The 16692-nt window shown below is 39.1% G+C and overlaps 1 protein-coding gene and 1 long non-coding RNA gene across 5 annotated transcripts in view; one reads left to right on the top strand and one right to left on the bottom strand.

Moving 5' to 3' along the window:
* Nucleotides 1-10986, bottom strand: part of LOC117810429 — a 200547-nt gene extending 189561 nt beyond the window's left edge. For all 4 annotated transcript variants that reach the window (XR_004630780.1, XR_004630781.1, XR_004630782.1 and 1 more), the window contains exons 1-2: nt 10634-10986; nt 7174-7240 (exon numbers count right to left, since the gene is read on the bottom strand). This is a non-coding gene — a long non-coding RNA (uncharacterized LOC117810429). The remainder of the gene's footprint in view (nt 1-7173; nt 7241-10633) is intronic.
* A 139-nt stretch (nt 10987-11125) lies between these two features.
* On the top strand, nt 11126-16537 carry ric3a (RIC3 acetylcholine receptor chaperone a). Its single transcript, XM_034680919.1, has 6 exons — nt 11126-11239; nt 11780-11997; nt 12197-12272; nt 12646-12739; nt 13258-13415; nt 13886-16537. The coding sequence occupies exons 2-6, from the start codon at nt 11806-11808 to the stop codon at nt 14680-14682; spliced, it is 1317 nt and encodes a 438-aa protein (XP_034536810.1). The 5' UTR covers nt 11126-11239; nt 11780-11805; the 3' UTR covers nt 14683-16537.
* The last annotated feature ends 155 nt before the right edge of the window (nt 16538-16692 follow it).

Below are 16692 nucleotides of genomic sequence, written 5' to 3'. Positions count from 1 at the left end.
CTACACTCGACATGCAATTTGGAAATAAATTGACTGATTTAGATAGAGGCACGGGGAGGAGTGGGGAAAAAAACCCTGATGTAAACTGGCCCGCTACTATTGAGTAAGGTGACATTGCGCAACAAATCACTTGCATGAATAGAGAAAGAAAACGATTTCTATTTCTAAAAAGTAATTTTGTTTGGGGAAGGTGCGTTGATTGCCATGTATGTGAATCTATTCCTCATTCGACTCGAGGAGCATGAACATTTTATAAAAGTCAATGTTATATTTTGCTGTTAGCATAATAATCAGGGAGACCAGACTTTCATCCAAAGAATAACAGAATCTCATTTATTCCAAGTACATAATAGAAGGCCAAATGCAACAGCCTATCTCTCCCCTGCTTTGTGTACTTCAGTGCGGGAGCAGAAATAAGTGACTTTTGCAGCAGCAGAGTCCATTGTGTTTTAATTGAGCCCAATGAAGAATAATTAAGTAATTAAAGACTTGATAAGAGAGGGGCACAATAAACAGATAAAAGACAAGCGCTGGTATTAACAATAGGGTACACTACAAAGTGAATAGGACATACCTCCAGTATGGCATCACTGAAAGAAGACAAAGCATCAAAGGCAACACCCAAAAATGGGCCAACAGCCTGTATGTGATTTCTTAAAAGAGCTCGGGTCTGTGAATAAGCACGTGGTCAGATTCAAAATGTAATACTTCCCAGCTGGATTTCAGGAATGGGAGTGCACTGTGATATTTCAGCACTCTGACATTAGCAGGTTTTATTTATTTATTTATTTTTTTGAGTAATTGCACAGCTTGATGTGTACTCAGGGGTTTCCATGAGAACGATGAAAGTCTTATTTCAACAATGCTGCAATTATGGGGAAACGTGGGAATACATTTTGAGCCAGTTCACAGTTGACTTGTCTGGAATAATAGGAATAGAAAACAGAAACAGAGAGCAAAGGGTGAAAACGGCAATTCAAAACTCAACTGTCTTTAAAATACTCGGCCGTAATGAAAAGAATCCTCACCAGTAGAGTCTCTAATACCTTCTTTGTGTCAAACGCTGCCGAAATGCCATATTACTTTGAAGTAGTTCATGGTGCCAAAATTTCCCAAACAGTGGTATCTGCTTTATTCAACATACAGCAGCCATAATCTCAGTTGGCATCATATGCTGGTTGGCAGTGATAATCTATAATCCATTCATCCAGAGAGGGTACACAAATGCATATTTGTTTCCTAGGATTAAAAGCTTATAGATGGTGTATGTCATGGCCAATAATGCTCATCCATGCCAGCTATGGCACAATTTCCAGCTGTATTATGGAAACTGTCTTTTTTTTTAACACAAGGCACTTTCTCAAGTTTTTTAACACCAAGTAGTGACTGCAATGTTCAAAGGAGTGTTATAAAGAAGGGAAAACCAAAGTTAATAACATAACAAACCCTCTCTTATAGAAACTTTCTCTATTCGGCAGATAAGCGGACATGCTGAGGAATCCAAAGTTTTTTCCAGATTGCATTTCAGCCAGCAGATAAGAGCTGCTACATGAAGCTCTACTCAAGGTCTAAATCTATGGTTTGACTGGAGTGAAACCTTGTAGTATTACTGTAGAAATGAGGTGCTAGTCAGAACAAAGCGGCGAGAATTGAAGCCAATGCGGAAGTGTTAAAAACTAAAGTTCTTCGAGTGTCCACTTGAGGCTGGCTCCGGGGGTACCAGAAACCACATAGACACCCATTCAAAAAAGTCGATCTTTACAGCAGAAATAAACATGTTTACAGCCTGGTACAAAAGACGAGTGTAGTCTGGATAGCTCATTTCTTGAACGGCACACACGGTACAGAGGTGAATTTTTTTCTAATGCAGCAACTTCGAACTGTAAGATTACAAGTTTTTCATTATGAGAGGCACAGCTGACTTGATTGACATGCGGGAACACTGTAGCTGTTGGCTAGGAGGCTCAAAGCCCGCCTCTTTACCGCGACAGAAGTTAGGTTGACTTCAGCATATCCAATATGGCTCCTGCCGACGATTGGCTTCAAACAGCACTTCAGAAACAGATGGGCGACGTCACGGATCCTACGTCCATCATTAATACAGTCTATGGTCAGAACTCTATGGGCAATCAGTCAAAACATCACAGCTTCAGAACACAGCCTATTAAAAACATGGACGGTACATCAGCTCCTTCAAAGTGACGCTTAACTTTAAGAGCTTAGAATAGAAGTCATAAAGCAAGTCTCCTTCATTGTAATAGATGGAACATGGATCAAAATTAAATATACATCAAATGGATTTTTTCCAAACATGCTTTCTATTGTAGCATTTACGTACTGCTGCTGATTTGCTGCTGATTTATGTGCAAGAGTTCATTTTTCTGAGAAGTTAAGAGGAAGAGAAGAAGAGAGAAGATATGAAGTGCTATAAGGTAAAGATTTGAAGGTGAGGAACTGAAAATGTAACTCACACAGTGTGGCTCTAACTGTGGACCGTTTAGGCGTACGCCTTCATGCCTTCGCCTCAAATGGTCATGCATTACTGACATGCTCACGTGAAAAGCAAGTTCTGGTTTACAGATGTTGCAGGTACCTCTTTTCTCTGCAGTATTGAGGGTGAAATGCTCCAGGACTTGATATATGGCACAGGCAGCAATGACGGAAATGTAATGATGGGATGTTGTTGCATCGTTCACCACCATGTTGTTATGTTTCAATTATTCGTTGCTTCACGTGTGTCCAATGTGTAGCATGCGCCAGTCTCAACAAAGATAGTGAGATGCAAGATGTCTCAATCCTCAGCAATTCAACCCCGGCGACTGATCTTATGTCGCAAAGCATGGAAACGTGTGATGACATCAGCGATGAATCATCAACCTTTAAATCTCTGCCACTAATTTTGTCACCAATTTTTCGATAACTTTGTAGCACTTTTTCCCGCCCTCGCTGCATCTTCACACCCACCATGTTTTGTTGCTTTTGACTGACAGTCTGTTCCTTCAATTACAATCAAGCTCTGATTGACCAATGAGGCACAAGTAGTATCGGTGGAGCAGGCAGGCGGCAACAAGACAGCTAGTTGGAGTTACCTGACGTGTTTTTGGCTAGCTGGCATGCAAAATTAAGTACGTTGTTCTAAGTTTTTCATTATGCATCCACAAGGAGCAATAATCAGTATCAGTGTTGTAGTAAAATTCAATCAAACAATGGCTTATCTACTTATCTGTTATCTAATCCACTTAAAGCAAGGCTTCATAATGCATCTATAAGTGTAGATTAAATATGTATCAAGTGAAAATGATGTCCCAAACAGGGATTATTACATCCCACAACATATTTAAGTTGAATTAGAGTGAGGTAAACATTCTTTCTTACCTTGCAGAAAAGCCAGCTACAGGCCAGACAACACTTTGCACCATCTACTTAAAAAACTAAAATCTTGAGGTCACAATTTTCAGACGTGAATGCAAAAAAATGAAGTGACATTAAGACGGGATATCCAAAGGTGAAAATTCCACCAGGGCACCAAGTAGTAGAGAGTAGGCCTCAGACTGGGAAGCACCACTTAATAACCATTTAATTAGCAGATGGCTCTTCAATCTGAAGCATTCTTAGCCTTTGTGGCCAGCTGCATTTTGCTGCCACAAAGACATCTAACATGTGGAAACAAAAACCTTTCCAAAGCACTTCCTCATTAGGTGTGCTCTCCATATGGAGTCTATAGTGCACTAAGAGCTCCAAATCAATTCTATAGGTAGCTAATGAAGGGATGCACCCGGAGTGTTCTCTTTGTACCAGATCATTTGGAGCTGTAGCATCTGAAGAAGAATGACAGATTTTTTTCCCAATGTCCAAATTTGAGCTAAAAGGAAAGTATTATATACATTTTAACATGTTTTAACAAAGATTGTCGAGTTTGAACCAACATACATCTTTTCTAACATGCCTGCTACAGTCACAGCCATGTCTCTGGAGTATTTAGAATTGAGTGTCTTGATTAACTTGATTTCCATGTTCATTATAATGACAAATATTTCGTATCAAGCTGAAATATGAAGCCATTAACTCCTGAATGTCTTGGAGATAATGATATGATGACTCTGTTATGATCACTGTGAATTCCCTGTGGGTTTTGAAGGTTGCATAATAGGTGGCGCTGCCTATCATCTGCATAACAAAGAACACTGCTGGGGTGCCGTAGTTGGCCTAAAGACGTAGGAGCACAAAAAAATTACACAGATATAGATTAGTAACGGACCTAGATCTGATCCCTGAGGAACTCCACAAATCCCCCAATATGGGAGAAGGACCTCTAGAAAAATGTATGTAATATTGCTTTGATTGAATTACAGATATCAATTAAGATGCATCGTATGTGGTAATTCGCATTGTGTGTGGTCTCTAAAGCCTCAATGAATAAAAAAAAAAAATAACTGTTCTATGCTGTATCATCTCTTTCTCTCTCATTCTCCTCTATCCCTCTCTCCAACATGGTCTCAGCCGATGTCTGTCTAACATGAGTCTGGTCCTGCTGGAGGTTTCTGCCTGCTAAAGGAAGTTTGTACTTGCCACTGTAACTTGCTAAATGCTGCAAAGTGCTCTGCTCATGGTGGATTAAGATGATATCAGACTGAGTCCTGTCTGTCAGGTGGGACTGGATCTTATCCTGTCTTGATGTTGGGCCTTTGTTAATAATAAGGATGGACAATGATTTTCAAATATTCAAATATTTGATCACTTCGTAAAAATCGAATAATTACTTCGAATAATTTCTCATTTTTAAAGTACAATTTTTCATCGTTTTCACTGGTGCCTGGTTGTAATACTGTGTTCCCGTCAGACGGTGGCTATAGAGCGTCTTAAAGCTGTTTGCTTACCACATTAGCAAACAGAAGAAGAAGAAAACATTCGCGACAGTCGCAGCGATTTTGTCAGTTTCTGAATCTCACACAACTACACATGTATTTCCAGAGACTGAGCATGGCTGTAAAATGTGAACACACACCACGCTGCTGCATCACAGGAACACCGACGTAAAGATTGAGACAGACGCTGTCTTCTGTTACTCAATGCAGTTTGCAACCAGCTTTTACATGCTCTATAGCCCCGATCTGGTGGGTATATTGTATTACAACCAGGCACCCGTGAAAATGATGAAAAATTATACTTTTAAAATAAGAAAATATTCAAAGTAACTCTTCGATTTTTACAAAGTGAACGAATATTCGAAAACCATTGCCCATCCCTAGTAGGAATGGCAAAAACTATTTAAAATAAGCATGTTAATATATATCAGCCATACATGGAACTGAGGTGGTAGCACTAGTAAAACTGACTGAAGAATATATACAGGCACTAATTTCAATTTTGCAATATCACAAATCAGTGATTACAGAAGAGAACCAAAGAAAGTAACTGTACACATAAAACTAATAGTTTAACATCCATACTTAATAAAGAGTCACAATTGATGACACTGATTCACACTGAGAAAGCCAGCATGAGACACTGATAGGCCTGTAAAATGTTCTCACCTGTTTTATTTTGAGAACGTTGTATCTGATTGTTTAACTGCACAGCTCCAAGAATCTATTCATGTTTCTCCACGTCTCTTCCGCCTTAAATATTCTCTAGAAATGTTTGCATAAATTCCTTCTGAGTCCTCGACTTCAATATGCTGAACGACGGCTCTTTATCACGTTTATCTGTGTTTCAATGTTTCTAGGCACCACTTTTCTTCCTGCGTATTTCTGAAGGTTTGACACATAAATAAATGTTGCACATAGGCTTCGGAAAGATACACAAGGGGGTTGGCAACTGTGCCATGGTATGTTTACTGATAAGTTCAAGAAGGTCCCATGCACTAAGAGCAGAAACAGCTTTAAAGTTGCAAAATATTCAGAAAAATGCCACAAATGTTTTCTTTAGAAATTCCTGATTCGTAGTAAGAATATTGAATGCAACGCCTGAATCTTTAACTATTGTTGATAACTGCATCACTGTCACACGGTTCATTAATTATGCACCATGTGACATCAGGTTTGTCCACAACTGACAATTCTAGATTTTAAGAAACATAAAAAATAAAAATAATAACCCTAATCTAACATTTCTGCTCAGTGTATTCCGCTCTTTTATGCTAATCCCTTGTTAGCTTCCCTCCTGAATCAAGACCTGTGTCCTCATATTGTAGGAACACATGATCTTAACTGTCTAACCTTGTTTAGGAGACATAATTCAAACTAAAAATTCTCCTTTAATCTCCAGATACTCAAACTGTTCTGTAAGTCTATCTGTTGGATGTGGTGGAGCTGATGTCTGACTTCCATTTGTCATACCTCTGTGTCTGAGCTTGCACTGCCATCTGCTGCTGCACAACATGAAACACACATCAGAGGGTTTACTAAGTGAGTGGGTTGATAGGTCAAGTGGTGCATTCAAGTGCACACCGTAAATACCTGCACTGTTGTGAATATGAGTCTTTTACTGAAGAATGTCGAATTAATTCTGTGAAGATGACTTTTTGGGTGGCTGGTGTTTGTTTCAGGAATCAAATGGCACAGTTGGTGAAAAATGAGCACATCAGGGTTGAGGTATTTTGATTTTTAAGTGTCTTACTTTCTTTTAAAAAAATATTCTACAAGTTATTTGTTTTCTAAATACTTGAATGTGCTGAAAACACATGGAAACATTTTCACAACCAGAGGCAAGAAAGGATTTTTGCAGTGGTTCATATTTGGTATCAGCAAACTTATTTTTAGCTCTCACCACATTGAAAAACAATGAGATCGCTCCCCCTCACTTGTTCACAACATCTTTAAAGCAGACTACAACATGACAACAAGCCAACGCCAATAGAAACTGTCAGCTGGTAGAAATATTAATGCAACCCAGAGAATTTACTGGCCTCAAATTAGACCAACACACCTGTGAATCCTTTACAACCTCACATCTGCTTGTTATTCCCTCTCTGACAAATCATCCATCCAAAGCCATCAGTCTGCCCCTTTCATCAAACCTGAATTACAACCACATCCGGCCAAGAGCTGTCATAAAGTCTCACACTGGAGTCAAACACTAACTCACATGTCAATCAGCAAAGCACTGACCTGCCTGACAAACACGTCTCATTAAACCATCCATAACACACAGAAGCAGAGTGAGCAGCCTTACCTTAGCCAAGGTATTTCCTCCTCAGCATGCTCTCATTATCCAGCGTCGATTTGTTGCCGTGGTCTCCCTAGAAAATGGCAAAACATTTTAAAAAGGCAGACAGTTTAGGGCATCCAGCTTCTTGATTCTGCAAAGCGTTTAGGTTGCAAAATGCAAACTTTACTAGTTATATATGTTGTGAAGTGTAGACCAAAGTTGAGGAAAATAGCATGTTGTGGTTTTCACTTTTGTTTGGGACAGAATGAATAACGGAGAACCATCACATTTGAAGGAAGGTGTGTCTAAACCAAGTGGAAACCTCCTGTCTTAAAGCTGGGGTTGGTAGTCAGATTTAGAAACACTTTTTGTTATACTGGTTAAAATGATCTTAATGTCCCGATGGTAATCAATACATAATGTGTTCTTAAAAAAAGAGTGGAAAAAAGCTGCTATCTACAGCCGGAGTAAACCTGGGAAAACACCAACCAATCCCTGCCATCAGGAGCCAAATTATGAAACCAATCAAATCCCATCCTGCCGTTCTGTCCGCCTCCTGCGCGTACATTTAATGTTTGTTTGTGTTTTTAACTTTCACTATGATAATGTTTGGGTGTTTTCTTACCGCTGAGTGAGACATGAGTTGACGTAGTGCAAAACACAAAGGATGTGCTGAGGACCGGTTTTGAATCAGTCACGATCATATGGTCACGAATCAGCAGCGCTCGTGCATTTGAGCGGGGGCGTCGTTTCGGAGGAGCTCCGAGGGAAGGGGGGGAGGGGTTAGACGGAGTCCTGAGGAAATGCTACATTCAAATTCATGCTAGTTTTCCGTGACTACCAACCCTAGATTTAAAATTTTAAGACCAAGTGGAAATGCAATTCATCGAGAATCCCCTTGAGGCTCGCTGCAGAAACACCAGAAACCACATACGCACCAATTCAAAAACATGATCTTTGCAGCAGAAAAAACGGTCTATGTCGCTAATTTCTCTATCGGCACACACTGTACGGGGGTTAATGTTTTTGTAACGCGACGGTTCAGAAGATATTAGGATTACGAGTTTTTGCCCAAATAAGGACATGACTGACTTGACTGACAGGCGGGAACACATAGCTGTTGGCTAGGAGACTCAAACCCCGCCTCTTTACCTCACACTAAGTTTGGTTGAGTTCAGCATTACCAATATGGCTCCTGCCGACGATTGGCTTCAAAACAGCGCTCAGGAACAAACGGGTGACATCACGGATACTACATCCATTATTTATACAGTCTATGATCTAAACTCAAGGAATACAAGGAATAGGTAGTTTGATTTCAGGCGGTTTAGTTGTGTGCTGTGTCCTTTCGCTGAAAGACAAAGATGCTTATTGATGGAGATTGTTTTTGTCACATGCCACTTCTCTATCTTCTTAATTCTCCGTCTGAAACTGTTCAGAAATCCAGATAAAACAGTAGCATAATTATAATAACAACGTATGCACTACACCAGATCCTTCTTACACTCTCTGGGGATTTGCAGTCATAATTTCCAACAGCACTTGAAAGCAGCTGGTATAATCTGGTCTAATCTGTGCAGCAACATCCCCAGATGAGAGATGACATCTGTGGATAGTAGCTTTGCCTTTTCAAGTGAAATAAACGCACGGCTCTCACTTCTTGAGACAAAATGTCTATAACAACTTGCCAGAAGGTGACTCTGATATCGTGCTCTGTTCTCTGTGTTTCTCTCTTCCTGCCCAGAATGCTTTTACCCAGAGGGAGGAAGGAGACGGGGCAGCCCGAGGGTAAGGCGGCTTATCCGATCATCAGCCATCCATCCATCTCTATCCTGTTCAGATGTTCTTTTTTTGTTGATGCTGCTACTGCTGCTGCTGCTGTTGTTGTTGTCGGTGCCAGCTGTTACTCTGAGCAGACAGAGTGCACCAGCTCCATTATGGTGCACACATGTTCCTCATAATGTTACGGAAACATGCAATACACATACTTTGAAGAATATTTATGGTACTTTTTATAAGATTATTGTAATTTATGAAGTTGTTCTCATTTTAAAAATGTGTACATTAATTTATTAGAATACTTAAATATGAAATGTCTACATCCCATTAAAGTGGCCTATATTTTAACACAGAGATGTAAAACTATTTTCAGGGTGCCTGTTATAGTTAGTGTTTATAAAACACATGTAGGGTGGGATGAGGCAGCTGCCTTTTTTTATAAGTCAGATTAAAGTCAGAGATGGACAATGTATGGATTTATGCAGAATTTACAGCTTTTCTAATGCACTATGTAGAATTTCTACTTATGCATAGAAAAGTTGAGTTATATTTCTTTGTGCATTAACTCAACTTATCTATGCATAAGCATAAATTGTACGTAGTGTATATATTTGTTATATTTTGTATTTTATTCTCATCTTTAATATAATTCTATTTTTAACACTGTAAGTGCATTGGCGTATTCCTGTCCCTTGTAAGCTGCTTTAACAAATTAATCTTCCCCCAATTGGGGATCAATAAAAGTATAACTTATATATCTAACTTAAAAAATATGAGTTTCCAAATCATAAATAGATACTTGGCTTCTGAAACTGTTTTTCATTACCCTCGTAGGCGGGTCGTTGTTCTTTATTAGGGTTAAAACCAGTGACAGTTTAAGATAGTGATGTACACATTTCTGAATGTGTTGCTGAAACTACTTCATTGGTAGCTCTCATCATAAATCAATATCATGGTTAGATTAGAAATATACTAGAACTCAGAGGTGTCACAGGGGAATGTCACATTGCTTCTAACACCACTGTGGTCCTCTGTAAACAAGCAAAAACTGCACTGCAGTCTGACCTCAAGTTCAGAGCACTAAGGGTATCTAAAGAGATCTAAAGAGAGCATTAGACTCTATAGCAGAAATATATTATCTATTTACATACAAAGCAGCAGCATTAATGGTATCTAAAAGTAAGGCAACTCACTCTTTCCATTATATGATGTCAAAGCAGTTTTTGTGCACACATCAGTATTAGCGACTCTAAATGTCCCTGTGTTATTTTTGGACTTGTATTGCACACATAAAGCCTGTTTTATCACATCAAAATTATATATAAAAGTTTGCTGATTTAAATCTAAATTTAAAAAAAACAGGATGGTAATTTTTATGAAGTTATCAGTCATACTCAAGAATTTCAATGGTGTCTAGTTACCAACTAAACTAACAGCAATAACTTAAACATTCACCATAAACTGCTTTAATGATGATGAAGACATAAAAAGTAAACACTGACATGTCACATTATTTTTTTCTCGTAGGCTATATGTTATTCACTCCCTAAGAACTGCCTCTGAGCCATGAGATATATTGTGTGCATTTTATTTTAGTTACCCTCCGTTTTTTGTTTTTATTTACAACTTCAGACTCAATGTGACACCTAGGAGACACCTCAAAAATCTACAGAAAAAACATTTAAATCTTGTGAAAGTGTTTTACCTTGTGATCCTGAGATGAGCCACAATTTTCCTCTGTCCATGTAGGGCAGGTCCAAACGGAGCTCACAGAATTATTAATCCCAAGGTTGATTTCTTTCCAAAATTGACAACATGAGCAGCATGCTAAAATCCTTACATGGTGATAAACTACCTACAGATGGCGCGTTTGAAACTACTACAATGAAGTTGATAGCGACTTTTTGACGTGCATTTTACTACTGTACTGTCATAATGACTGTTGCTCCTTGTTGATGTACGATGTAAAACTTATTACAACAATGTTTAACTTTTTGCGAGCAAACCAAATCACGTCAGGTAACTTTAACCAGCTGTCTTGTTGCAGCACGACACCTGTTCGCTTTGCCAATGAGTATGTGCGGCTCCGGGCTTAATGAGAGCTTGATTGTGATTGGAGGAACAGACTGTCAATCAAAAGCAGCAGAACGTGATTGGTGGAAAGATGCAGCGAAGGCGGGGGAAAAGTAGTTAGTAGTTAGTAGTTAGTAGGAAGTACAAGTATTGTTTACTTTACTCGAATTAGTTAACATCATATTAGTTATTTTCATATTTATAAATGAGTCCGAATGTCTTTGAACTTATTTTTAAGGTAAAATATTCTTTATGACAGTTTCTAATTGACAAATTGGAGCCACATTGAAATAATTGGTATTTCAAATAACAAACAGGCAACAAGAAATAGGCCTATTTATATCTAACCGTGAAAAGATTAGGCTACCTGCATGATATAATTACATTTTATTTTTGCTACCAAATGCTACTTTTTTCTAGGCTGCACAAACATTACACAGAAGTGACAACGTGGACAAAGGAGACACCAGACAGAGTGATGAAGCAGCAAAGGAACTTATAGCAAGTTGAAAATGTGTGAATATGTTGGTACCATTTCCCTGTAATACATGCAATGAAAGTTTCTAGACCTGTTACCTGTTTACTGAGATACGCTGGACAGAGAGAAGAGTATATGAAAGATATGATAACTGTGGAGCTGTGGGAGGAGGTTACACTACCGTAGTGTATAAAAATACAATTACAACAGATAATACCATTCATATTGTGGTGTTATGGAAGCATCTGCCGTAATTGTATTTTTATTTTTGATTGACCGACTGATGTTTGTCTGCTTTAGTTGGACCTGGGTTTTACCCCTCCGTGATGCACCAGCTGTCAGTGCCAGAGGACCCTGAGCAGTGGGATGTGGAGCCTTCGTACTCCATCACACGCAGTGTTGAAGCCATGCTCAAAGTTAAAGTCAGCAGAGGGGGCAAAACATACAGCTGGATGGCTCAAGTTATACCCATATATGGGTTTGGGATCTTTCTTTACATCTTCTATATAATCTATAAGGTAATTTGTATGACTGACCTGTACAGCCCATGTATGCTTCACTATTACACAGCATTGCACTGCACTATAATACTATGTGCCATATTGTGTGTCTTATAATACTGTGGTGATTTCTGCTGACTGGCTTCTTCATTTTTTATTAATTGCCAGTGATTATTGCTGTACTCTGTTACTCTAATCATAATTATGATCTTCACAGCTGACGTGTAAGGGGAAGACTTCCAAATCAGGAAACTACACTCCAGTAACCAAGGCGAGTGTGGAGAATAAGATAAGTAAGTAACTTCAACAACTATAAGGAACTGTGACACAGAAGTGTCATTTCAAAAGCTTTGCTTTCCTTGCATGTCTTAATGGCCCCAGGATTCATGCAAATGAAGATTTCCCTTAGATGTTATTTATAATAATGGACAAGTAATCAGTTATTATTTGTTTGTTTTTCAGTGTAAGCTTTCCAGTTAAAAAAATGTGAAATTCAAAAGTACTGCAAAGAAGTTATTGTAATTCTTGAAGGAATGTTAGGAGTAATGGCTCTTTTGCTTGTAGTACATAGCCCGGCAAACTAACTACACACCCTTTACATATGTGTGTGTGTTAGTGTACAAATAGATAAACACACCATCATGGTTTCTTGTGCCAATCTTAAAGGTCATTATGAGCTCATCAGGCTTCAAGAGAGACTAATTCAAACAGAAAGGATGATGGAGAAGATCGTGTCTGGAAAGGGTCAAAGCTCGACAAGGTAAGACATCCCATCTACACACAGGAGAGAAGTATAAGAAAATAAACTCCATTCTAAAATACATTATTATTGCACAGGCATGAAAGAGAAAAAATATATTCATGTGGAAAAGCAAACAGCATACTTAACTAAAAGCTAGGTTAAATGCTTTATTTGCATTGATTGTTTGATAAGTAGAAGGATGTGTAAGGAAGGGTATAGGAAGGTAATGATTTTTTTGTTGGAAAATTAGGGTGTCATCTTTGGACCATGGTGGTCTATTTAACTAACAATAAATACAGAGACTCACTGACTCCACAATGAATTCATTAATACTGCTTACATGTTAAATCTCAGCTTTACCTCACTTCGAGAGGTCTGAAGAAGTCATTCAGAAAATTAAGACCAAAGAGAAAGCATGCACTGTGCATTTGTACAACAACTAGATGTGATTTTTAAAAAGCACTTAAGTAAAGTTGCAGAGTGAAGTACATCATCATCTTGCCTGACTGTTCCTCTGTGTGTGTGTTGCTCTCTAGTGGCAGAAGGAGGAAGAGCAAAACTGCACCCTCAAAGAAGGAGGAGAAATTACTCAGGCAGCTCAGACAGTTCTCACAGGTGATGCAGGAGGGCCGCTTGGAGGGTGCCTCCCCAGAGATGGAGGCGGAGGAGGTGGACTACGGTGCAGACTGGGAAGGTACAAGCCTGAATCTGAAAATCTTCTAGTAAAAATCATTTGTTTCATGTAACCAAAGTCAATAAATCTGATCACCTTCCTGGCAGGAAAGACAACTTTTCCGAAGCATTAATGTACTGTCCTCCTAATGGTGTAGCCTAACCAAAATTAGACAGCCAGCCAAATTCCCTGAATATACAACACGAGAGTCAGGATGTAGCGTTCTAGCTCCAGTTTTAATTTGGACTCTTGATGAGCATGTTGGCAAACAAAAGGAGTAAAAAGGCAATGCTTGCGATGGGCTACTTCGAAGGATTGCAACTGATTATCCAGCAATACTGAGATCAACTGATCCTGCTCCCTAGCTCTCAGCTGCAATATTCTGTCGATCAGTGGGTGGAGCTAACCCAGCAGCATGAACTGCTTGCAGGGCAGAACAATCAACTTAAAACTTGATCATGCAACTTCTACTTTTTTGCATACCTCTGCAGGCTACCCGGAGGAGACTTACCCAATCTTTGATGAACCATTTGAAAGTTGTGAATTTGAAGGTTTTACGTTGGAGGGACCCTCCCGTCAGCCCACTGCTGAAGCTCTGGCAGAGAGGATGGAGCAAGAGGAGGAAGAGATTCTTGCAAGGAAACTTTCTGTAGTGAAAGAGGAGGATGAAGAGGAAGAGGATGGAGGGAGACAGGGAGAAGAGGTGGAGGAGAAGGAGAAGGAGGAGAAACCAGAAGAAGAAATAGAGGAAATAGTAAAAGATATTGAAGACGAAGAAGAGGAGGAGGATGAAGAAGAAGAAGAAGAAGAAGAAGAAGAAGCAGAAAAAAAGCAGCTGCTCTGCCTTCCTTCACCGCGGTGCAGTGTGGAGAGGAGGCCGGAGAGGATGGGTTTAGAGGTGAGCAGAGAGCTGCAGTGTCACAAGAAGCAGATCAGCTTTAGTGACCACAAAGATGTGTTCCACTACCCTAAAGAGGGCACTTATGAAGAGGAGGAAGAGGAGAAGGAGGAAGAGGAGGTGGAAGAGGAAGAAGATGAAGGGACAGAGGTGGAGGAAGAGGATGAGGGCCCAGAGGTGGAGGTAGAGGATGTTGACGAAGACGATCCAGTGATGGAGGCGGAGAGCTTGCTGTTCAGCTGTGAGGGTGGTCCAAATCCGGAGGAGGAGGCAGAGGAGGATGAAGAGGAGTATTTGTTAACAGGGTATGTAGAGGGAGATAGTAGAATCCAAGCAGCCATGCTGAGAGAAGTGAGTGGGCTGAGGATGAGGAACAGGAGGGAGACGTGAAGAATTTTACAATACCCTGAGATACTGTATATTTTTAAATACGCTGATCCTTGAGTTATAGTTGTGTTTTTTACTGATCCTTTATATGTTTAGAGTATTCTAAATGATAAATGAAGACAGCTTTTTTTCGAACAAGATACCTCTCCTTTCATAACATCAATACAGTTTAGCTTAGCTTTCCTTAATACAACTCCTGACACTAATTATCTCTACTTTTAGTTCTTCTACTTCTACTTTCAGTTTAAAAAATCATAATACACATTTCATTAGTTGTTGTTGTACGTTTCTTTCAAATGCATTTATTTTTGGTACAACTGATTTAGAATATCCTGTTTTTGAGGGCTGTATTTAGAGATAGGACCGTGGATAGAGTTTGAAACCGAGAGGAGACAGTGGAGAAAGAAAGAAAGGGCTGCAGTTTGGAATCTAACCAAGGCTGCCCATTTTCAGGACTATAACCTCTGTACATGGGGTGCATTATTTCACCCTTAAGCCAGACATGAGCCCAAGAACAAACACATTTTGTGGGGTGTATCCTTCATACTAACATACTGCAATTTCAAAGCTGTGATCTACAGTTGCTTTTTTAAAATCTTATTTTTACTCAAATTTTTCCAATCAGACCTGTTTTAGGTCGTCACAAGATCTGCAACAAGATACTTGACTGACATCTAATGCTAACGCAGGATAACTCATTTTTTGTTTCAATTGTCCATAGATATCTGTGATTTCAGGTTAATTCCCATCATAGCACGTCCCAACTTTAAACTGAGCACAGGCCCAAACACGGCAAGTAATTTAAAGAAACATCACTGTGGGTTGATCAATCATTTGGAAATTTAAGATGATCAATTAAGAAATTTAATTATCGCCTCAGAGTGAGTACTTTGATCAACAGAAATGTTTTATAAAATGACCCCAGTTTACTTTCAAATACCACTACAGTTGCTGCTTTTATATTAGAACGTGTAACATGATTATCAGAGGCCAAAGGAGGTCACACGAACAGAGGAACAAGTCTAGTGAGCTTGACATGTAATATTTGGCTCCCTCTAGTGGTCACCAATGGACTTGCTCATAGGGATGCTTCCTGTTTTGGTTAAGTAGATTTGATAGAATAGATTAAAAAGACAGTTTGTGAGAAACAGTTAAATACTTGTGACTCCTTTCAATAACAGTTCATTTTGTTTTACCCATAAACCTTCATCACTGTAGACGTTTTGACTCTTTTTACACACCTGTAATAATTGCCTGCAACCCATCAAGCTACATCAGTACCAGAGACGTGTCATTGTGTTTTTTAACTCACTGCTTCAATAATCAAACATCCCATCATTTATAGTTGTAGCCTCACATGTGCTTGTTTTGGTAAGCTGAAGGGTAAGAGGTAAGATAGGTTAACTGTAGAAAAAGAACTGTGGATGTCATTTCAAAATCTCCACATTTTTTTTTTTTTTTAAATTTAGAGATTTCAGAACACTATTTCATGGGTGCAAATGTCAGGCTGAAATCCTATTGTTCAGAGGACTGTACCTAATCACACGAGATGCAAAGAAAACCAAAAGAAGACAAAAAAAGAGAAGAGAAATGCACAACAAATCATGCAAGTTTACATCAGACACAAAATGATCTGAATGCATCAGTTGTTCAATTTGACATCTCTGTAAAAGTGGAATTGTTGACTGCTGAGAATGCTAGATATGATCTTGTTTGCATACCCCACTGCAACCCGTCGTTCCTCCAGTGTATGTTACAGTAACAGCTCTGGACTGTTTTGTCCAAGGTTATGTAAGCAGCTCCAAAAACACTCAATACAGTTATATTTTGAACTTCAAATAAAGTATCTGTGAATTTATTCTTGAGTTGTTTTGCTTTTTTTCATGCATCAGATTAACTCAAAATGTCGTCAAAGATTCAAATATTGGCACTAGATGAAGGCCTTACGGGAATGTCCCTTTATGAAGCAGATACTTGAGTCTTGTCATCTTTTGAGAGAAAGAACAGAACTCC

This window comes from Notolabrus celidotus, chromosome 3 (genome assembly GCF_009762535.1).
Source record: "Notolabrus celidotus isolate fNotCel1 chromosome 3, fNotCel1.pri, whole genome shotgun sequence".
Lineage (NCBI taxonomy): Eukaryota > Metazoa > Chordata > Actinopteri > Labriformes > Labridae > Notolabrus > Notolabrus celidotus.
Note: the sequence above shows the minus strand (reverse complement) of the source record. Positions and strands in the feature narration are given on the sequence as shown.

Excerpts from the sequence above, each read along its gene's own strand:
- ric3a (XM_034680919.1), top strand. The coding sequence starts at position 11,806 with ATGCACCAGCTGTCAGTGCCAGAGGACCCTGAGCAGTGGGATGTGGAG. Across the intron at positions 11,998-12,196 it reads TCTTCTATATAATCTATAAG|CTGACGTGTAAGGGGAAGAC; the intron begins GTAATTTGTATG and ends TGATCTTCACAG. Across the intron at positions 12,740-13,257 it reads AAGGGTCAAAGCTCGACAAG|TGGCAGAAGGAGGAAGAGCA; the intron begins GTAAGACATCCC and ends GTTGCTCTCTAG.